This window comes from Corvus moneduloides, chromosome 12 (assembly GCF_009650955.1).
Source record: "Corvus moneduloides isolate bCorMon1 chromosome 12, bCorMon1.pri, whole genome shotgun sequence".
In the NCBI taxonomy this organism is placed as follows: Eukaryota; Metazoa; Chordata; class Aves; order Passeriformes; family Corvidae; genus Corvus; species Corvus moneduloides.
Window position 1 is genome coordinate 20,493,628 of NC_045487.1, and position 24,305 is coordinate 20,517,932.

Sequence of the window (24,305 nt, forward strand, 5' to 3'; positions counted from 1 at the left end):
AAGTACAAGGGCAGTTGCAAAATTTGTCATCTAAGTTTGCTCTTGAACCTCAGATCCAAACCTCAGCTCTGGTGGTGGGCTAGAGGATCACGAGAGTGTTGGCTACTTTTAGAGAATTGCATCAAATTGCAGAATGGATTGGGTCTTACAAATGCCTATGTGCACACAGACACCCCGACAAAAAAGGAGACAGTAAAATGTGTGAAGAAATGAAACTCAGTTCAGGTCAGGGAAGGGCGCTTTTAGTTCTGTGTTGTGCCAAAACCTTTCTATAAAGATTTACTTAGAGTTTAGTGATGTGTAATAGAGTTGCAAATACTGCCAAGTTTTCTCTACATGTACTACATGTCCACATGCTTTGCAGTATCACTGCAGGTAAAAGCAGAGCGAATGGAAGCACCGAATACATTCCCATAAATTGAAAGACAGACCTGTTTGTCTGATGTGTAATATATGAGATCATAAATTTTGTACTTCACCTCCAAAGACGTGGCTCAAAAAGTCTTTGTTTATAAAAATGCAAAACTAGTTCTGGAGAAGTTAATCACTGACATTCAGTGGAGGAATTGTATTGGATTACCTTTGTAGCCTGTGCAGAAAGAGTGTAGGTATGTATTTTTGTAGTGGAATGTAAATGTATGAAGGAAAGCAAATTAGTATTATCATCGATAAGCTCAAAACCTATTATGGAAAACAAATTGAATCTCAGAAGTTAAAAAATATGCCCTGTTGGCTAATGTTCCAGGCACATCTGCAGGTGCTGCACAGTGAACTTACGGAATTACAGATAGATAATTTCTTTATAATACTGTAAAAACTTTTTTAAAAGCTTCTTGTACAATAGTTTATGTATTATCTTCATCTCTGGTTAATAGCTTACTAAACCCATCAAATACTAACGTTAATTTATTGCAGGGCAATAGCTTTGATTTATGATTATGTTGTGTTTGAGTAGATAATGTGCTATGAGTGCTTTTTGATCAGGAAGGACACACCAACATAAAAATGTATCAGCTGTGTCATTCAATTAAATTTAAAAGAAAAGGTGCATAGCATAGAGGAAATCTCAGCATGTTACTGAGAAAAGATATGCCACAGTGCATTATGATATCCCGTGTTTAAAATGAAGGTCTTTAAATGTTGAGGGAGACCTCAGGGTGAAGGGTAAGTGTGGGAATCTTTCACTTACAGTCTCCAAGGACAGTTTAGTGGATGGCTGTAGTCCTTCTTAAACCACAAGAGCTCATACAAGACTCTTTGCAAACCCTTATTTTCTGCTGTACTGGAAAAGTCTTTAAAATATGTTTGGGTTTTATCAGCCTCAGAGATCTCAACGTCAGGAAACCATAACCTACCGAATACATCGATCACTTCAGCATTTCAAAACTGCTGAGCAGCAACCCTGCCTCAGCAAAGAGAACCTGGTTTAACAGAGTCTGGAATAACCTTTTGCTGAAACAGTCCGGTTGCACCTTGGTCTTGGTGAGAAGTTTTTCAGGTGCAGGTGGGTGGCAGCAAAGCGGTGCCCCACGTGCGTGAGCACCCGCCGGGCTCCCTGCCTTTCCCTCTGGCTGATGCTCACAGAGCACACTCTGCTCCACACCATTTTCTTAGTATTCTTCTCAAGGGAAAATAAAAAAATGGTAAGAAAAAGTAATTATGTATCTGGAAAGACAATTTTAAAACACCCTAATTTTAGTTAAATAATAGTTAAAAATAGTATTTCAGAAAAAATCTTGCAGTAGCATACATGAGCAGCATACAAATTCTGCCAAGGGACTACCTGACTGGTGTGTGACTTTAGAAATGTCTGATTTGGGTGTAGATGGGTGTGTGTGTGCATACAGAGGAGGGCATTAAAATGACAGTGTGCTGATTTGTGTGTGTATATTAGCATTCATATATTGGCTTTCAATTAAGCTTTTTAACAGGTATGGGGAGCCCTCTGTTGGATAGTCTTAGGAGGCCCTGGACATAGGGAAAAAAATAGACTTTAGTTGAAAAAGAGATAAGAGTATTTTAAGGGTTATTTCTGGTTTTGCTAGTGTTTTGGCATAACACTAGTTTAACCATTCATAGAGTTGTATGTAATAGAATTGGGAGATTGGGTATTTGGTATGATTTTTAATAAATCATTCAGTAGAATTTCATGTCTTTTTCTTAACATTACTTAGTGGATGTGAATAACATTTATGGGTTTTGCAGAAATGTACTGCTCAGGTTTTTTATGTACAAAGCAGTGCAGTGCAGTAAGTATCATAAATAAGTCAACTAAGCACCTGAATATTAGAAAAAAAACATTTGGAAGAGTAAGGCTTTGCTTCTGTGAAATGCTTGAATGCATGCATTGTTTGCTCTTTTAAAAATATAAGTAACAGGGATTTAATTGTATCAAAAGAAGATCACAGGCCAAAATACTTGTGCTGTTGCATTTTTATATCTTAAGGCTGTTACTCTGTCTTCGAAAGCCATGGCAGGTTTAGAAGAGCCTGGCTTTATGATGTTCACTTTTTAAAATTAACCTATATCAAGTGGGTTTATTGCTTCTGTAAGAAACTGGTATGGAATTGCATTTCTGCATCATAATCCACGCTTTTTATAGGTACAGCTTATGCACTAAAAGATGCCAGTGCAAAACAAAGGACTGTCAAGGGAATTTCTGACACTTCTTGTTAATACACACTGTCTTGCTAAGCAGGGCGATCCTTTTCAATCTGTTAAATATTGAAATAGCTATCTAACGCAAAGCACCAGGATTGACAGAGAAAGAAATCAGTATTTTTAGGGAAGCTGAGGTGTTCAGTAGATACAGGCATTTAACTGGTATGGATATTAAAAGTAAATATTGCAATAGCAGCAAGTCAGTGTTTTGTATAAATGATTCATGTACCTATAGCATTCCGTGGTGAGCATTTAAATGATCAATGTGCTCTAAAACAAACATTTTCCTAAGCAGGTGTCTGTTGTCTCTGTGGTCAGAGCAGTCACCCAGATAACCAGGTAGGCTGAGTCACCATTGTAGGCACTTGGCCCTTTCACTCAGTATTAACTTCAAATAAAATCTTCTACTTGGAATGTTGCAAACCACAGGTTGCAGTGATGATACACTGTCAGGCTGTTCACAAATACTGATTTTCTTGTGTCATCTTGAAGCTCTGACAGCTTGGATTGGAACTGAGCCCTGGACTGAGGTTCACTGCATCCTCTCCAGGTATTCCATTTCTAACTGGATGCCAAGACCCCTTCTGTTTCTGTACTGAGGCTGTAACTGCATTTGGTAGTAGGGAAAGTGGACTCATAAGCAAAAGTACTTGTTGTAGTTTGCAATGTCTTGCCTTGCACACAAGAGGCTTCCAACATTTTGGAAAATCAAAGGTCTTTCAAAGTTTGGTGAGGAGTAGTATGAAATTAAAAGCTGCTACTCAAGAAGACAGTAACCCAAATAAATTAAAGGAGTAGAGATCTGACTCCTTTATGTAGAAATCAAGAGCAGATGTGCACCTGGGACTCCTTCTCATCGAATGGCAGCCCCCACATGGCTCATTCTTCTGAGCAAGTGTCTCATGAGCAGTTTTGCTTTTGTTCACAGTGCAGAAAGATACTGGTTCAACGGTTAGAGGGCCTTTATGGGAGGTGAAAACTCTGGTTTCAGCTTTCCTAAACTGATCTCTGATTTTGGCTGGAAGTTATGACTTGACCCTGGGAAACAGCATCCAGAACAAGTTCAGTCAGAGCCAGCATGCTTCTATGGAAAGTGTTGTCTCAACTAACCAGCATCTGCCATCTGGAAAATGAAAGCTTCCTTAAAAATAGTGGAAGCAAATTGCCTTGGGTCCTCCCTTCTGTCTGCTGCCCCTGCCCTGCCAGTGCTGCAGTGTGGAGTCACACTGTGGCTGGGGAGAGAGGGGAAGGGAGGACGCTGAACGTCAAAGCCACGCGCAGCAGAGGAAGCCTGGGACAAGGCAAATGTCTCTGCTCACCTTTGTGGTCTGCTGGTTTGTTCTAGAAACCATCAGAGGTGTGAACCTAAAGTGTATATTTTGTGTTTTGATTTGAGAAGTTACTGAGTAAAATCATAGTTTATTGCATTTGATTTGCAGCCTGGTGGCTCCTGCAGCCTGCCTTGGTGTGTTCCTGGCACTGCTGTGTGCCAAACTCATGGCAGGAGTTGATTGTTCTGTTGCAGTTGATCAGCAGGGCTCCTGCAATGTTTGGCAAATAGAAAATGCTTCTGTGATCTTCAAATAAAGACTGGTTCTTGATGATGAGGCTTATGCTTAAATAATAGAAATGCAAGAAAATCAGCCTGACCCCAGAAGTAACTGAAATAGATACAGCTATTACCTGGGGTGCTTCTCTTCAGGTGTCATGAGTTGCAGGTCTTGGTATTTTTATGGCATCTGGCAAATGTACCTCAGTGAAAATTCAGCACTTCATAAGCAGCTCTCATTGGCACATTCACTGACCTTCAAGCACTTAATGACATTTTTGGGGTTAGTAGATCCATTTTGGCTTTGCAAAACAATGAAAATAATAGTCTATTCTGCTGCAAAACCAGCATTTTTAGCATTTTGAAATATCTGCCTAAGTTACAATGTTAATGAACAGCAGACCCCGAGGCTCACAGGGTCTGCTCCACACCCCTGAGGGACACAGGCACTCTGGTGCCTTCAGCAGGGCCTGGTGCAGCACTGGCAGCTGGAAGGGGGACACTGGTCCTCGCTGGGACCAGGGCCAGAGTGTAATTTATTAAGAGAGCTTGGGTGAAAGCATAAATAAGGGGAGTGCAACCAGCATCAACTGCTTGGGAAGTACAGCAGACCTAAGAGAGAATCCATTAACCTTGTATTTACAGCAGGACTATCTATTATTTATAAAATAAAACTAGCTTTAGAAGCGTAAATAGAAGCAGGTTAGATCATCAGATGTTGTCTTTCAGTTTATTTGACTGTTTCTCTTAACATTATTTGCTTATTGAAAGCAAATAATTTATTGATTTCAGTGACAGCATTGGGCAGAGCACAGTATCCTCAGTGAAACAGAATGTCCCCCATTAAAAAAGCTCACTGCTGTTTCCATGGCATGCCATCACTGCTATGGATGACCGTAAAAAAAAGGTTTACCTGGAAATAGTCTTACTGCATTCAGGTACCAGAAAGCTTTGTTAGTGTCACAAAACCAAACACATCTGTCATAAAAGTACAATCTTAGCATAATGTTAGATAATTTATGTGTCTCTTGGCCATATCAACAAGCACTGTTACTTGCTTAGTCAAATGATAGAGCTGGGGATATGGAAAACTGTCTAGTATTGCAAAAAGCCTTTATCTGAATAGTTTAACTCTGAGGCATATTTTTGTTTCTATTTCTTTCCCTAATATCCCAGTGCAACTCTTAAGTCATCAGAATAATACTGACAGCAGGGGGCACTAAAATAAGCACTGTGGAAAGAGGTGAGCTTTGCCCAAGTTTTCATGCTGGTAACATCCTGTACTTGCCAGTGCAAACACACAGCAGCCTTCTGGGAACACGTGTGTGTTCTGCTCAAGTTGTCAAACCTGGGTTTGCTTCCTTCCATTTGGCACTTGTATGTAGCTTTTATTGTTTTCTTTTTATTATTACCTGTGGTGCTCTCAAAAGATCCTTCTGACACCTCTTCTAGTGTCATTTCAGAAGCTTTGTTCATCACAGGGAGTTTTTCCTGACTGCAAGTACGGGTAGTTGGGAAAGGTTGTTCTGGATAAGCAGAGAGGGAAGATGCTGAGTGTTTGGGGGTTTTTATTTTTAATGACTGAGAGGAGACAAAGGACGGTTTTCGGCCTCCCTGGAGTGGCTGGTCACTCCAAGGTGTGTGAAGAAGGGGAGGTGTAGGCCAGGTATCAGGGAAAGGTTCTTCCCCCAGAGGCTGCTGGGCACTGCCCAGGCTCCCCAGGGAATGGGCACGGCCTGAGGCTGCCAGAGCTCCAGGAGCGTTTGGACAGCGCTGCCAGGGATGTCCAGGGTGGGGCTGTTGGGGGGTCTGGGCAGGGCCAGGGGTTGGACTCAGTGATCCTTTCGGGTTCCTTCCAAATCAGCGCATTCTGTGATTCTGTGAAGAGTATCACAAAAGAAAGTTGCTTCTTGCAGGAACTGGCCAGACTCGGTTGTTCATGGCTAAGCCTTCCATTAGCTAAAATAAAAGTTACTTAGCTAATTTTAATTCTTTGACCCCAAAGTATAATATACAGTGCTCTATAATCAAAGTATTTGTCAATTAATGTATAACCCATGTGTATCTATCTTTTATACATGCAGACACTATGCAAGTGCAGTATACATATTGCATTGAAACTATATCCGCATATTTTTCGTAATATTATGCAGTTTTATCTGTAGGAAATGCAATATTAACTTTTTTGCAGGAATGAGTAGGTGTATAATATAAAAGGACTTTCTGTGAGTACTGAGTGGCTGTCATTTATTTCAGGAAAATATTGGAAGATTTTCAATAAGTCAACAAAAGATTTAGATGAGCTTGAAAAACGTATACAAGAAAAGATGATTAAAGTTTGCTGTGTCTGTTTTCCAAACTCTTTTTTTTTTTTAATTTCCGGTATTTTATCGAGTTCTACAATACTAATATCAACCTAGAACCAAAATTCATTTGTCCAGGTGGGGGCAATGTTGCATTTAAAAAGTAGGAACTGACCCTCTTTTGCCATCAGATAATAGAAGTCCTTCTTCTTCCAACCCAAGTCCTTCAGTGTCTGCTATTAAAACCATCTATCCTACGGTACAACATACTGTATTTATTACTTCTTGAAAGCACTGCTTTTAAGATCTCAGGATGTTAATGTGTCAGATGTAAATGCTCAACTATTTTATGTGGGTGAGACTCGTATTTTCATTTGGCCTCGTGCACTTCTATGCATTTTGAAGTTCGGTGCTGTAATAATATGCAAAAGTTAGGGTTAGCTTTAACTTTTCAGTCTGCAATTTTGAAACAGCTTGTTGGTAGTAATGGTTTTGTTTCTAATAATAATACAAAGTACATTGCTACTACTTACTGGTTGATTGCAAAATTAACTGGCTATCCATTTCTGAAATAATTCCTTTGGCTTGATTCCTGTGGTTTGATTAATATTTACTGTTCTCATCAAGTGTAGGTATTTTTCATCTGGTTGTACTTATGGACTATATTAATTTTATGCTAATTCATAAAAATTGAATTTGATTAAAAATAGAGAATTTTATTTGCTAGAATTAACAATAATTTTACTGTAATTGAATGTGTTCTATTAGTACTGGTTAATTCAGGCTATGAGGTTGCTTACTGTCAGAAATGTATAAGCCTTTTACCCAAAGTCCAGATCACTAAGTATTAGTAGCATGTTTGCTGTAACAAATTTTAGCTTTCCTTTAAGTGCTGTATTATGATCTGCCTTGTAATTTTTGCTGTCTATAATGTATGTGAAATGTCTTTTTAATTGTCAGCTGTGAGTTTCATCTGTCATAGTTTTAGCTTAGCATGCCCAGCATATTCTGAAAAAAACTGGCTGCTGTTTGATTTGTAATCTGCTTTTTATGGTGGTCTTTAATACAGATACACAGGAAGTATGACAGAAGTACTCTTGATGGATGTTGCTTGTGTTGAATAGAATTCAGTAGCAAAGTCTTTCTCATTGGTGTGGGTAACTCAATTGTGTAGGTCAAAATACAATTTTAGTGGGAGTCTGCCTGGCTTTTAAACCACTGTGTGTGGCTTAGAGGGAAGGTACAGTTAGTCCCCAACACAACTTCTCTGTGTTCTCCCTGAACCAGATGTAATTCCAGTCCTTGTGTTCAGGTCAGTGTTAGGTCTTCTCTTGTGTGTGTCCAGAGAATCTCACAGTGGAGGCACAGTCTGGCAGAGCTTCAGGAGGAGTCCTGCTGGTGTGCTGCTGCTCCACACCTGGGCTGAGCCCGTTGAGGCGTTCAGGGCAGGACTATTTCTAATTGCAGTTGCACAATGCTGTGCTGTACTTCCACTTTAGGTGCTGCCATGAAGAGTGGGTGTTTCTTTCAAATAGGAAAGAAATGTTCTTACAGGCAAAATAACATGCTCAGCTGGAGAATTGGCAGCCTCCTTTTTGGAAATACTGTTTGTTACCTTCACAACTGTGCACTTGGCTTGAACATTTGGACATGTCCATGGAAATGATAGCAACTGTCTTTTCAGGGGATTTTCATTCAGTTGTCAGCTTCTGTAGAGTATTCTAAAACTCCTGTTTGTTGTGTTCCATTTGCGAACTGGTAATTTGGAAGTTGCTTGAACAATCACCAAAAAAACCATAGGCTGTCTAAAAATCTAAGTGAACCTGTGCCACTGGACACTGGCCCAGTTTTCATCATGGAAAGACATTGGAAGTATTAGCCTTTTACTTTCACGAACACGTGTGTGTGAGCATGCACATACACACGTAAGAAAACTTGACAATATTTACAGTAAAATCATTAAGTAAGGTCTGACCCTTCACCTGTTCAGGTGATCTCTGATGGTTGTTTGTCAAGGCTGAGCAACACAGGTCAGAGTGTCCAGAAACAGCTGCTGAAAGCTAAGGCTTGTAGTTCTGAATGTCAGCACCCAAGAATCATGGCATGTATTGGAAGTATCAAACTTTTACAGTTCACTTTCAGTACCTTCCTTTCCTCAGTAGACATCTAGAAAGGGACTGGTTTAGTCAACTGCAAAAGTTTAGTAACTTGCAAATGTAGCTGTTTTGTTCTTACCCTGTGCTGGTAAGACACATTCTGGTGAGGAGCCAGTGAGGTTTGCTGTTGTTGTGTTGATTGGGAAGCACTCAGCTGCCAGTACAGGTTTCTCCCTGCATGCACTCCTCTCTTCCCTGCAGCTCTGACTTCCTTGCTCCTTGTTTGAGCAAGTCAGCTGCAGCCATGAATGCCCCAGATACTGCCTTTCCAATGGGGAGGCTCCTAAGGGATGGAAACTAGCCAAAACTCAGGGTTTGCTGCCCTCTCTGCTGACTTTTCAGCAAACTGTCTCTGCTAGAGAGAGTACTCTGCTAAAGAGAGTACTGCTAAAGAAAGTAAGTTGAGAGACTTACTAAATATGTCTGTTAAAAATGGATAATGGATAGGGTAGTAAAGACAGAAAAAAGAAATCAGCAAAAAGACAAGTCAGATAGGTAACCCTTTTGTCAGAGCTTCCCCTGAACCTGCTCCTGGTTTCTGGCACACTGTCAGCATGGACCTGGCTGAGGCATTCAGCTGCCTTCTGCATTTGTGTAACCCTCATTGCTGCCACTTCCTTCCCCCAACCCAGCAGTACTGGCACGGTGTTCCCAGTACTTGTTATTTGTGTGCAGCACCTCTGTATCAGAAACATCCCTTTGCTTTAGCTGAAACACTGAGAATGGCACTTGGGGGCAAATTTATCTGTGAACAAGCCAGTCAGAAGATTTTTTGGCTCTTTGCTCTGGGCAAACTTAACATTTTTAAGAAGGCAATAATGCAAACTGCATGGGAGTGGAAGAGGGCTTATATTTGATCATGGAAATTGATTTATTTAGCGCAGAAGCTTAAGGATCTTGTCACAGATTTCTTCACAAGATAAATGCTATAAGCAAGGGACTCCTTAACCTGTGTATGAAAATAGCAATCTTACTAGTGAAATGTGGGTGTTTACTGAATCAGCTCTTAAGTGCAGCTCATTTGGTGGATTCAGTGAGATTTATATTTCATATCCTGTGGGAGGAATGGATCTGAAGGTCTGCTTGGCACAAATCATTGTAAGAGAGGACACTCCCACACACTGTTGTTGGTTTTCTCTCAGCAGCAGGGCAGAGGCACAGCTCTCTGCCAGGGGTACAGCACCCACCACCACACTGCTGCTCTGATTCTGTGAGCCAGTGTTCTGTGTGACAGTGAGGGGAAACCCTGAGCAGTACAGGCACCAACACCTAGTGAAGCTTTTGTGTTTGGTTGCTTTCTTTTCTTTTTTATTTTTTAATCCAGCCAGCTCAAACTTTTGTGTATTCTTGATGCAGGCACTGAAGTCTCTATAGTTGGAATTGTAGAGATACAGACAAGCAATCCTCTTTCCTTCAAAATTCACTGTAGACAGAGATACTTATTTTTATTACCCTCTTTCTATCTGAGCAAAGCTTAGTTAGTGACAGATCTTGTCATCTTCAGTGAGAAAAGTTTGAGACAAATCTCCCAGTACCTTTGAGATAGTTTGGGAAAGCCTGAAGTGAGACAGTGGTACAAGAGGAGCGATGATAAAAAAGCCGTGGAGAAGGTAGACGAGATGAAAAGACACAGTTGAGCAGGAACAACAAACGTGGGACCACGTGGTTACCTAACTTGCAGCTAGATGGAGAGTGGTCATGTAGCTGTTTGGTGTCTCTGTACCTGCATTTACCTGTGTGGCTACAGCCTCTTCTTTTGAACAGGAGGCTTAAACAAAAACTTGATTTCTTGTGAATACCCAGAATCAAATTTCCTACACAAAAGGTATTCTCCAACACCTTTTTAAGGTTATTCTTGACTCCATCGATGTCAAAAAGCTGGCTTTAAACCAGTGAGCCAGGCCTGGCTTCAAGACAGAGCCAGTACAAGCTCCTTGTGTGCCATGTCAGATGGAAGCTGGTCACAGCAAGGCTTCACTTAAAAAACCTCTTCCAGAGCATGGTAGGACTATGCACTATACTGTCCCAGTCCTCTCTTGGGGTTTGTGATATTATCTTACCCGGTGTTGCTTTTTTAATTGATAACTCTTGGCTAGTCAAGATGCAAGTGTATGAAAAAGTATGTGTCACTTAACTCTCCATTTTCTTCCTTGTGGTATCTTTTACAATAATTCGTTCTTGTGGTCTGCTATTTAACCACCCTATTTCCAAATCACTTGGCCTATTTCCAAAACCTATCTCATAGAAATGCTGATACCTAGTTCCCTTAAGCTTGAAATTGCCTTAGAAGTGTTTAACCAAACAAATGGTTGGATTTTGTTAGTGTGTGAATACTTAAGGATTTAATTGCTGCCTGAAGTGTAAAGCACAGAGTGCCTGTGAACTCAGAGCAGAGTATGCTGAGATCACACAGCATAAATCTCCAGCTGGGGATGACTTACTTTTATTGCAATAAGAGGAGGAGAAGGCTGTATGTACCTTTATTCCTGCTGTCCTAAGACTGGCTGGCACCAGCTCATCTGTGTGGCTGCTCATAGGTGTGTTGGTTAATAATGGCTCAAACCCCTAAAACCTCAGTAAACGTTGCTGAGTAAAGTGCTTCAGTATTCACCTGTTTAACCTGAGGTGTGAGGAGGGCACAGTAAGACAGGGCAGTATCAGTTTTCTAATGACTAGTCTTGCAGACCCACCCAGGGAAAGGGAAGATTCTGTCCTGAGAGCAGACTCTGAGGAGGACGTGGGTGGCAGGCGGGTGATGCTCAGTCCAACACCATGTCGGGGTGCATTGCACAAGGACGTCCACCTGGGTTTCACCCCATCATCGCTCTGCCACATTAAAAACTGCAGAAGAGTAATTCTTTTATAACTATTGTGAGGAGATCCAGTTCTGAGTGTACAGATCAAGCAGATCTGGAGAGCAGGAAGGTGACAGCTTTATGTGTTAGCTCATGGGAGTAGCTGTAGGCTTCCCGAAAAATGCCTGCGAGAGCTTGTCTTTGGGTTGGGTTGGTGGTTGGATCATAGCAATTCATACACCATGGCTCAGATATCCCAAATAAAGTACTGCTTCCCATTGTGATATTGGCTATAATTTGCTTCATTGCCTGGCAGTTTCAAATTATTTGACAATAAAAGTGTCAGCAAGCCTATAAAAGTAAAACACATGCTTAAAGGAAGATGATGCTTTATTTTTAAAAAATGGTATACAGTGACTTTATGAAGAAAAGAGCTGTGACTCTTTATAGCCCACAGTGTTCAAATTTAAAGTGTTATGCAAAGTGTTTCTTGATGCTTCACAGTCAAAGGTTAAGAAAGCTAAAATCAATATCAAAATGCATATTATTTTTCTTGGCTTGAAAGCAAAAAATGTAACTATAAATCTGCATTTTGTGGTGCCAATATTCTGTGAAAGTAACACAGCCATGTCTTACTCATCTGTTTTGTTTCAGAGGGACAGGAGGGGAAAGGAGCTTTTTTGCATCATGTTGTGTTTCAGTTCCAGTATTGACTTACAAGCCTGTATTCACTTTAAAAATGACAGGACTTGAAATATTTCCTCCAAACTTCCCTCCTGGGTTCCTGCATGGGGAGCAGAGCCCCAGTTGGGGTCATACATGGAAGAACTGCTACAGGGACCTGCTGGGAAGGGCTGAGGAGCTGCTGTGAGGAGGAGCATGTCCAGCCAAGCCTTTCTGCAAGGCTGTGGCATGTCACACATGTTTCTCCTTCTTTTTGACTATGTTACTGGTTTATGTGCAAAATGATTTAAACCTGTGGGTTTAGCTTTTTCCTGTGAAAGGAATTAAATGCTCTTAGTTATTTTTGAAGGTGACTTCCAAAGCAGGCAGAAGGCACCTTGTTTTCTGACCCTGTTGGCTAATGTTGGATTACGGGTACACAAACAAGGCATTCTGTCGGTAGAGCAACTGATGGGTTATCTGATTTTTCTTATACTTTGCATTGTTCAGTTTTAATTAGTAATGTTTGCAGTATTTTGCAATATGTTTTGTAGGAAAGATTATGTATACACACAGAACTGAAGCCTCCATTGGGAGAGCTATGCCCATACTTCCAAGATGTTTGGACCATTTTTGCTATGCATCTTTTTTTATGATGTAGCTTCCTAGTCGTTCTAGAAAATAAATTGAAACAGTAGCACGGAATTTTTAGGGGATGCTCAGGTCTTCTGACTTTTAAATCTGCTTTATGCATCATACACTTTTCACCCCGAAATGAAGGTGTTTGATGCTCTTGCTCTCAACAAAATGATGCAAAGCAAGATTAGCTTCTCTCTCAGAAGGTTTTGAAAGAGATTGAGCCGACCTCCTCAGCTTCAAGCTAAATCACTGAAAAGTTTGACATAAAACTGAATGTCTCCCTTTGGTCAGCAACACTCCTTCTCTGTTCACCACCCATTTCAAATGCCGTGGAAACCTGACAGCCTCAGACACATAATCTCATTGAAATCAGCAATTCACAACTGTGTTCCTGCTGAAAAAGGAGTGGTGAAAGGGTTTTTTTAGAATGAAGTTTTTCATCATTCAGCAGAAAACTGAATTCACAGTTAAGTTTTGTTATGCAAAATGTAATGTATATGCAATGTATATGTAATGGTGGCAGTCTGTTAGATGTGTAGCACTTCATTTATCTAAGAGGGAAATATAATAGAGTTTGGAGAATGTTTATGATATTAGTGCATGTGTTGATCTGTTTTAAACAGCTCTTAAGAGGTAAGCCATAGATTAAGATGCCTATAAGGCCTATTTTCATTTATGCATTTAATTTGTTTATATTGCTGCTACATTTGATAACAGTCCAAATAACATTACGTAGTTGTTTCTGTATGTGACCCTTTTAAAACTATACTCTGAGACAGGTAATTTTGTACATGCAGTTGAGAACAAACTAGAATGCACTAATACTATCTTTTTCACTAGCAATTTACCATGTAATTTCAGAGTAAAATAAATGTATTTTTTCTAAGGAATCTTCTTTTAGAATTTTTTTCTGGTTAGTCAACAGGAGAAGATAGTAGCTGTCATATATTTTATTTGATATAAATGTGCTTCACCACTTATTTTGCCTGGCAAGCAAATACATGAAACTGGGATCCTCTCAGGCTCCCATTATTTTCTCAGTATAACTACAATATTTGGGCTGTTTCCATGTCTTGGGCAACATTTTAGCTAATGGATATGTTCCCAACTGAAGTTAAATGGAAGAGAATTCCCAATAAGAGCCAAAACATCTCCCAGATGTCCCATTTGGTTCGGATGCTTTCTCACTGAAGCATACAGGCTGGATGGTGTGTTGTGATCTGTGGTGGAATTTGAAAGATCATCTTCCCTCATGTCTCCTCTTGTCTGGAAGCCAAGAGACCTGAACAAATGCTGCTTCCTAGCTTGTGAGCCTTGTTTTGGTGTACCATCAGCTTTGTGATGTTTTTTTTCCATTGCTTAGTTCTCCAGTAACTCAAAAACTATTTAACAGCCACTGAGTGATGAATGGGTTTGGGAAAATGCTGATAATTGTAAGGTTAAAGACACAGCTAAAATTCTGCCTCTGGTAAGTTCAGAAAACCAGCTTTTCAGGTAAAAAATACTATAAAACATACAAAGCATAGCAGCTTGCAGTAGACATGTACAGGGAGTTAACAAGTCGTTGGTCACAGCTTTACTGTCACCATGCCCAATGGGCGTTTGCACTTGTAAATGCAACAGAGTTAGGCCACAGAACTGCTGCAGATCCCACAAAGCATCTTGAAACTTGATTTGTGATTTGAGAGGGTCAGTCTGGGATGGGTTGACAGATTTAGAACTGATCTGTTTCTTCTTGGTACATTACTGCATGTAGCAGCTTTTTCCATGATTCTCAGTTGCTGCAACAACTTTTCTGTATCTGTAGATTTTTTTTATGTGTATCTTTAGTTATTTTTAGAAGCAAGTCTAACAATAAAATCAGAATTTAGGCAGTGTTAATGGGGTTTCTGATTTTGAGGTTTGGCCAGGCTGGTTTACAGTTTCTGTGTTGGTGTCCAGTCATGGTTTTTTCACTCTGTGGATCTGACCTTTGCTGCCTGTTTTGTATCTTTTTTCAACTAGCAACTTAGTGGATCAACATTCCGTATTTCATATTTAAGTGAACGTATGTAGTGTTTGTATTAGCTCGGTGTGTAGCCAGGTAACTTTGCAGTTCTCTCTGTAGCACTCTCCTAAGGAGTCTGCTCCTGTAGCTTTAAGCCTCCTGCAGCTGCAGCCACTGGGGTTGTTCCTGATGTTCCGGTCCTGCAAGTCTCTCTGCAGCTGAACCTTGCCCAGTTTGGGGAGGCTGGCAAAGACTTCAGGCAGGGCTTGCTCTCAGTGCAGAGATTTCTTCATGGAGGAAATTGTAGTGGATTTTAAAAGTTCTTGGAGCAAGTCTTCATGAGTATGTGTCTGTGTGTGCAATGCAGCAAGAAGAGTCCTAGCCCTGCTGAAATATTCTTTAGTTTTATCATGATTGCCTTTGTTTACTCACTGTCTATTGCTTTCAGTAGCAGTTATGTTGGAAATAGTGATCAGCTGCAGCTGAGTGTGATAGCACTTTTTGTGGTAGCTTATATTTATCCTTACCTAGTCACATAAGCTGTTTGGGGACAGAGCTACACTGCACAGTTTTCTTAATTACTGCTGTAATTAGGACTCAGTGGCAGAGAGGGTGCTCCTGTGGAGTGCCCTGCCTTCTGCTTGTGCTCTCTGAGTGACCCTGCTGCGAAAAAGCAGCAAGAGGAGGAAAACTCCAAGGTTTTCAAACACAGTGGAGGAAAATCATATTTCTTACAGTGATTAGCCTCTCATATAGTTGTTTGGAGTGGTTGGAAGAAGACTTAAATCCACAGATTTCAACTCTGACTCATTACAATAGATATCAGGTCACACAAATACTGTGTCAAGATCAAAGTCTTGTATGTAAAATGTGCCTTCTTGTAATCAATATATGATGAACCAAGAGGGTTATTTGCTCAAGTGTTGTCTGGTCCAAATGGTTATTTGGTTATTTACTGATTTCTGAGCCTGCCAAAAGCTGTGCAATGCCTTATCAAGCAGGCTTGAGAAGCATAGTACTGCAAATGTCTAACATGGTCCTCAAAAGGGTGTAGAGTCCCACTTGCTATTCCTGTAGATTGATTACTGGCAGCTGAGCAATCAGTGGTGAGTCATTTATTCATGTATAGAATAAATATGCTTCTCAAGGGGTAAGCCAGTTTTTTGTCCCCATGAAAGGAAACACTTAGTAATTTCTTTCTTCTGCCTCTGATGCAGTAAGCTGTACTATGTGTGCACTTCTTATGGTTGGATCTTTCCATAATCCTTATTCCATTAACATTTCTTTGTTAAGTGGGATTCTGTTTTGGATGTTGGATGTTGGATGTGGTGCTAGCATTTCTAAGGAAAGAAAAAAAGGACATGTTTTTTCTTCTGAGAAGAAGCCCTAGAAACTGGAACTGAGGAGCTTGAAGTGGATTCTTCATGTACTTTTTATCTTTTCTTCCTTCCTGTGTTCTCTGAGCATTTTCATCCTGGACCAGCACAGCCCAGAAGGGTGTCCATTTAAGCCATATGGAATGCAGATACCCTTCTGCTGTGAGATTCCAAGGGACTGTCATCCTGTTTTACTTAGAACAGTGTTCAAGTAGTGATTATATGGCAAGCTACCAAAATGCAGATGATTTTAAGTGCAGAGCGAGAGAAAGGTCCACTGTGTTCTACTGTTTCTTTGGAACTAAATTTTCATTTCTTTCCCCTGTGTTTCTTTTTCAGCCTGTTTGATATGGGAGGAGAGTATTACTGCTACAGCTCTGACATCACCTGCACCTTTCCTGCCAATGGAAAGTTCACTGCTGACCAGAGGGATATCTATGAGGCGGTGCTGAAGGCATCGCGGGCAGTGATGAAAGCAGTCAAGCCAGGTAAAAGATCAGTGCCTGTCAGCAGGAATTGAGAGGTTTGGTAGTAGCATTCAGGCTGTCCAGTCAATTATGTTTGCATTTTAGAAAGTGCTGGAAGGGAACAAAATGATAAAATTAATTTCCATGGTTAAGCAGCTGCTAATATACAGAGGTAGGATACACAGCATTTTCCATACACTTTTAAAGATAGAAACAATTATTAACATGATTAATAAGATACTTTAATTTTTTTTTTTTAATTCCTTTCATCTAAGGGTGACAGTTGTTACTCATATGTGTCTTTACACTGACAGCCATCTTTTCAGGAAGCTTATGCCAAATTGAAGTCAGAGTTTGAGTGAACACATGTTGTGCTTCAGTTTGTTTTAAGCATTTTCTGTATTTTATGTGTAAGCACAATAGAAATTTTCCATTGAAAAAGGGGATGGAGTATGCATCTTTGGGAAGGATAATTAGCCTTAAAAAGCTTTCAAAAGCTCTGGCTATTGGGTACTTCAGTGTATGCCTTTAAGTTGCAGGCAAACTGATTTATCAAATCTACATTTTCATTTGAAACAACTGTCTGGCTTAATGAAAGCCTTATTTTTCTTCCATTCTGCTTTCTGGCCAGCAAATAAATATTTTAGAGCTAGCTGCTGCTGTGATTTTGAGTATGTCACTGGTGAAGGTACTTGAGCATTTCTCAGTATTACTAATGGAACATCTTTGAGAAGAATGTACTCAATGCACAAAGCACACTTATCCTTTAGATGTGCTGTATGAGTCTTCAGTCGTCAGCCCTTGAGTGCATGTGCTTTCTGGATTGCCAGTCGGAAGAGATGCAGTTTTCCTGTTACACAGGCTGGCAGCAGCACTGTTTACTTGAGCAGCTTGGAAGGGAGAAATAACACTTAACACTTACCTGCAAAATGAGACTAGATATTTTACTATTTTAATAACAATATGCATTCTTCATCATCTGCTGTTCCTTCCCTGAAGACTCGTCCCTATTCCTCTTCACAGTTTGCATTGTATTTCAGTGTCACCTTTAATTTCATGTAACATTTTCAGCAGTATTTCATGCTAATAAGTTGCAGACTGTCTTCAGAATTTGAGAGCTAATATGATGTTGTGCTCAGGATGGTGGGGAGAATTTTTCAGTTTGCTGAACACTTTATTTACGGTGTTAGAAAATAGGGACATACTAAGTTGAGCATTTCTGAGAAGTAGTTGCAAGGGTCTTTTACTAGCTTGGGGAGCTTGAGATCCGCAGACAGATGAATCATTCTTATTCTCTGGCAGAAAAAGGGACTGAACTTTCTATTCTTTCTGTTGTCTTGTGTGTTTGGAAGAATGGTGCAAATGCATTTACACTCTTCATGAGACTAGTAATCATGAATTTTGTATCTATAGAAAAATGTTCTGTGGACTGGTTCATTGGTTTCGTTCCTTTTGTACTTCAGAGTGCAATGAAGTGCAACCTGAACTCTTGAATTACAGATCCAGTTAGAGTCCTGTAACTTGCAGAAATTTTCAATATCTGAAAAGTCTGCTTTTTAGGTCCTTTTTAAGATCTCCTGGAAGACCAGCGTTCCAAAAAAGAAGAAATGGAAATGCTGACCTTCATAGCATGGTTAGTGTCACATACTTGTCAGGCTGCTGAGAAACCCCAGAGCCCCTCAGGGGGCTGATGCAGACTGATGCATTGTCACTGCTGTCCACAGGGAGACGTTTCAGGGGGAGAGGCTGCAGCCTCCCTAAACAAACCTAATTTGTGAGCACCTTGACTAAATCACTAGGATCTGCTCTTGGAGGAGCCAGGTGCTATCACAGAGGGGAGCAGGAAACGATGATGTGAATTCAGCTTGCAAGTGTCTCTTCTCCCTGTAATATTTTGGGTCTCCAAAAGAAGAGGCAGAGAAGCTTGCAGGATTAGAGGCACTAAATTTAAAATCCAGAACCATCATGTTTTAGTGAGATTTTCTGTATTATGGAGCCCATGTTAATTTTGCTGTTATTTTTGTTAGTCTTCATTTCCCAGAGTTCCTAAGATCAAAGCCAGCCAAGTGACTGGTCAGGTGGCAGGAGGCATTCCTGGAGCAGGAGTCAGCAGCTGTAGGAAATGGTGCTTATCTCCAGCTGCAGAATTGGGGCCTGAATTGTGCCTTGTGGCAAAGGGTCACAAGGGACATCTAGTAGTTGTCATCAGCATGTTAATGATTCCTGGGGTCTTTCTGACTGCAAGATAGGCAGCGAGTACTTTAGGGTCACTGACCAAATACTGGGTTACATAACTGTGTTTATGGAAGGGCACAGCTTGCTAGCAACCTTAAACATTCTATGTAGTTGTGTGTAATTCAGAGATTTGCATTTCTTTTTTCAGTTCAACTCTCATATGAACCTAATTAACTTCTGAGTGAAGGTACTTTCTGAGAGATAATAGACTTCCTGATACATTTTGTTTATAGTTCTATATCCGAACAGTTGTTATAATTTTGAAAATACTCCAAAACATTGTATTTCATTATAGAGAAGCATTCATCTGACTACATTCTGTGCATGGTCCAAATGTACAAACAACTCTAATCATATATATGGATCTCCTTACCTTACAACTGCAAGAACAGAATTCCTTCTTCAAGGCAAATAATATATTCTGAAAGTTAAGAAACGCTCTCTGTGGGATTATAGCCCAAGTTCAGTGCAGTTGTCACAACTTCTGCCACAAACAAAATCTGTTTAAAATAAAAGGGGGGGAAGAATTATTCAGTCTTGCATAAGCAGCAGTTTTGAAACCACTGAACATGGAGCACTGATTAAGACAGTGATGCTTGTCACTGAAGGCAGTCAAAAAAGTGCACTTGTACATCAGTGTGCTAATTGTCTTTCCTACGAAGTCAGGCCTGTGATCTAAGGTATCAGAGAGGAGTGTTGCATTTCTACTTAGGGGATATTCTTAATGGTGTCAAGTCCATCTGCATTAAATTTCCTCTTCCACAGAACTAAACTACAGAGGCAGATGTGCAGAATATTGACACTTTAATTTCCTTCAGTGGCTGAGCCATCGTCTGTTTCTTTTTCAGAACAGTGATTTCAGAAGCAATTTGCTTTACAGAAGTATGATACATAGAAAGAATAGTTTAAAAAGAGTGAAATTGTAAAGGCACGTGTCTCAGAGTATTCCAGAAGTTAGTGTCCTAATTTGTCTCACTTCTGCATTCTTTCTTAATCTCATTAGAGTTGCCAGAGGTTGAGGCACATTAAATGCAGTCTTGGAGCACATCTCCCAGTTTACTTTCATCTGAAATGAATTCAGTTTGTGCATTTCAAAACTCCAGTGTGTAAACAAAACCACAATAAGTGGGGACAACCAAGAGATTTCACCTCCAAGGATGATAGGAATTAAATGTTCCTGTAGATACATGCATTGTTTCTCCCTCTGCTGTCTTCACACAATGCATATAACAGTAAGAGCTGAGCTAATGAGCAGCTATTCAGTAATTTAGTTTAACCTTTTGTTCTGTGCATGGCCTGGAGCTGTTTATTGCCTACTATTCAAAACCTGCTCTGAATCCAAAATTATCAATGTCTTCACCATTTTTTCTCAGAGAGCTCATCATAACAGTACACAGGTGCTGGGCAGGCAAGTAAGTTTGCTTGTACTGCATCTTAGTGATGTGCAAGTGTACAGCAGTCCCCCTTAGCAAGCAGGGGGCAACAGGCTAGAGAAGTTAATGTAAAAGCTATTGACTCATTTGGGATTCCAAGACTGAAATTCATCAGACTCATGATCTTTTTTAAGGGAGTTGAACCTTGCTCTTGCTCAAACCCCAGCTGTTTTGACCTCTGTTACAGCTGTTGAGTGCCCAGCCTTTCTGCAAATTACACTCCAAATTATCAAGCCAAACTCTGGTAAAACAAAAGAAAATGATTAATGAAAAAATGTAAAATAAATTTTTGAAAAACCCTGTGTTTGAGGCAAGTTGCTTAGCATCGTGCTGGGAATCTGAGTCTGGTGCAGGAAAGGTTGCTAATTCCCAGAGGCAACTTCTAGGTGCATTTGCCATGCTTGCCTGCTTGTGAAGTCTCTTGGGTTTTTTCCTGCTTGTTTTCAGCTTTTGTAACAGATGGAAGAGGAGTTATATAAGGAACAGGTATCTTCAGTGGTTTATCAGGAGCTGTGCTTGCCTTGGAGGTTGGAGTCTTCTGGAAGCAAGGTAGCCCTAGAAGTAAATGAACTTGGGGCTTCCTGTGATTTGCATCTTGTAGTTGGTGGGAAGCTTTGCTTGGTCTGGTGGAAGCTTTTCCACTGGTACTTCTGAGGTTCTCCTCCATGTGAATTCTCCTGTCTGTAGTAACACATGAATGGATGTTGCACTTCTGTTTGCATGAGGTCTTCTGTCCTTTAGCCAGCTGCCTACATTGCGAAACATAGCCCTGGGTCTGTTCCTCTGGTGAGTGTCATTGAAATTTTCTTAAAATTTTTGAAGATTTTACTGTAGGACTGGAATAGGCAGCATCATCAAAAAGGCCTTGGTACTACTGAGGTCCTGTGTAAAGGAGTAGATGTTCATGTAGCTAAAGGACTGAGCCATGACACGTCAGCACCAAGGGTGCAAGCAAAGCTCACACAGACAGTGTCAGTTGATATTGCTCAACTCTGGAGTCCCTGATGCTATAACCATAAAATTACTGCTTTTAGTGTAGCTCTCTCTCACCCCTGTAATTGCCCAGGCTTAAAAAGGCAAACTGTGGTGGAAAAAAAGTATTGTGTAGCACATCCTCAGTAGGCATAAGGCTGCAGAGTGCAGTGGTTAAGGCTGGGTGCAAGGTCTCAGCTCTGCTGTCTGTAGCACCTCCAGTGGACACCTCTCATGGTAGCAGTTGAAAGCCTGAACTGCAGGAGTAGATTAGACTCTTTTGTGGGCAAGTTGGACAGGTCTGTTGATAGTGGAAAGATCTGAAGGATTAGTAAGGGCATATGTGCATGGTTCTCAAATCTGTCTCACTCCGTTCTTTATCCTAGTTGCATAAGTTAGATCCAGTGTCAATGTGTTAGCTTTATCCATCATTTGTCACTGGTTACACCTGGGAGACCAGTATTGTATGCTCTTTGGAATTAATATCAATCTGTTTTTAAAAAAGTGTGAGATAATTTGTTTTGCTCTAAGTCCCTCTCTGAAATACGAAGAAAACAATTTGTTGAAGAAACATGATCTAACTTTTAAGTTAACCCTGCCCTGAGCCAGGGTTTGGTACCCTCCTGGTATCCCTCCTAACCTGCATCACTCCATGCTGAGTTGTGAAACATGCACATGGAAGTGCTGGTGATAGAGGCAGAGGAGATGCTGATGAGGAGCAGTGCCCGTGTGCCCAGCTCGGGCTCTGCCCAGGGCACGTAGTGCTGCCAGCCCCGAGGGAGTGCTGTGCTGGGCTGGCTCTGGGTGAAGTGCAATCATTCATAGCCCAGCTCCAGGCACTGTGTTCTTGGACCAGTATGTTTCTGTCAGTGATACATACGAGTCCAATAGTGTTGGGGAAGTTTCTGTGGAGTGGCTTCTCTTTGATTATTCAGCAAATGACAGTGTATTTATACCATGTGCAGCCTCTCAAGTGATTTCTGCTATTTATTGTTCGGGTTATCTTAAGCATTTAGAGAATAGTGATAATTTCAGTTCTATAAATGGAATTCCTAGTTGATGAGGACAGCCTGGTTGCTACATATAGAAAGTTTCTACAGTTTCTGTTTGTAGAAACATTGAATTTTCTGGAATATATTAAGTTGCTACTGTGTTGAGAAGAACTAAAAAGGAAGTATGCCTACTTCTCAGCTTTGCAATTAGAACTATTCTGGATTAATGTGCTAGAGCATAAACAGAGTCTTTTAAGATTAATGAGCTAAATATTGGAGCAATCACATACTTTCTGTCTTCATCCTTTTGCAATTGCATACTGAGACCTCCAAGCATTACTCTCTGTCTTCTCTGTAGACTAAAGGAAAATCACAGGAGAAGGGGAAGGAAGGGAGCTGGTTGTGCTCAGCATGCCTGGTACTACTGCAAAAGCTATATTTTAAAAAAATAACAGGAAAAACTTTTTTTCAGTCTTGTAAGTTATATACATTAATATTTGGGATGCAAGGAAAAAGGAATTTAAACACCTCGCTCTGTAAGGTCTATTGTCCTAAATTCCAGTTTCAAAAAAGATCTCCTTGTCTAGCAAACTGCTCCCAAGGAACAGTTGAGTAAGGCTAGGTTGGCAGTCACTCAAGTCCCTATCTCTACATTTTTATGATTTGAAAAGCTTGTGTATACAGAGTCCCCATTGAATCAAAATTGCATTCAGACATTATCTATGCAGCTGGGAATATTTGCTGATTGATGTTTGTTTGTTTCAATAAGAAGAAAAATAAAAATTAGTTCCAAATATGCACAGAAGTTGTTGTTCATCACGTCAGTTTATGTGCAGTGTGAATTCCTCCTCAGGATACTGACATTACCGCAGGGTTTCCCTGTAGAATTTGTATCTCTGCATTTTTTCAAGCTGGAGCTTATCTTATATACATATCCCCAAGTTCTGCATTTTACTGTCCAAGACAGTGAGTGTTGTCTTGCCTCTAGCGTTCAGGCCTTGCTTTTCCAAAAAATGTTTTTGAGGAACATCTTGAAGAAAATCTCCGTCCCAGGGCTAACATCTCTGATAACACAAGATGGAGGTTCCTCCATTTTAGGACTGGAAGATTGCTTGGGTATGGTTTTCCCAGAAATCCAGTTTCACTTAAAGATGTGGGTTCTTTAAGCTCTTAAATCTTGTCTTTCAGGATCAAAGATCAGACTTTGCAGATTTCATTGATGCCAGGGTTGCCTTATAATCTTTGACCAAGAAAGTGCAGTCAGGTATACTTCAAGTACAGTACAAATATTTTAGGCAAAGAAGTAGACCCACATGCCGAGCAAATAAAAAAGATCCTTTTATTGATCATTTAGATAGCAGCTGATCCTCAGAGCCTAACAGAAATGGGTACCCTTTTGCTGTAGATGCTAAATAAATGCAAAGAAGTAAGTAGTTCCCAAAAGACTCAGGTATTTTGGGATAGAGAGGCCAAGGGGAGCAGGCTGGAACAGCCAGTGAGCACAGGCCAGCAGTGTCTGGCTTGGAGTTCAGAAAGCTCTCTGTAGCTGATGGTCCCTCCTCTGTCTTTGCTCCAGGTGCCTCACTGGGTCAAGTCTTGCATTTTGCAGTTGAGAATAGGTGTTTGAAGGTGTTTCTCTAATGTTAGGAGCAACCCTTCCACTCTGTCATTTCTTTCTCATCTTCAGACGATTTTGAAATGAACAATTTGAGATACAGAATGATTCGAGGGGGGGGGTCCTTCTGTAGGTCTGACTTTGAGGACTTCCTTTGACGACCAGCAGAAGCAGTCCTTGGGAGATCTCTAGGATGGAAGGTCACAGGTGCACGTGAGCCACCTGCCATAGGCAGCCTGGAAGCCAGGCTCAGTGTGTTACTGTGGCTGACTGCTGCATCCTGCCGGGAGTTTAGTGTTGGCCACTCCTGGTTTCGCCTTGGTACAAGAGGACATGTATTTGTAGATGCAGGATGCAGAACAAAGTTAATCTCCTGTGGTCTTTGTCCTTTGGGCAGGTGTAACTGCACAAGAGTTGAGCTGCTCTGTGAAACTCTGACCACTTTTTGTGCATTTCTCCTGA

At 40.7% G+C, this 24,305-nt stretch overlaps 1 protein-coding gene across 3 annotated transcripts in view; it reads left to right on the forward strand.

Annotated features, from left to right (window-relative positions):
- PEPD (peptidase D) overlaps positions 1–24,305 on the forward strand; it is a 144,744-nt gene that overhangs the window by 91,125 nt on the left and 29,314 nt on the right. For all 3 annotated transcript variants that reach the window (XM_032121406.1, XM_032121405.1, XM_032121407.1), the window contains one exon: positions 16,469–16,617. In XM_032121406.1, the coding sequence (XP_031977297.1) occupies positions 16,469–16,617 (149 nt within the window). The remainder of the gene's footprint in view (positions 1–16,468; positions 16,618–24,305) is intronic.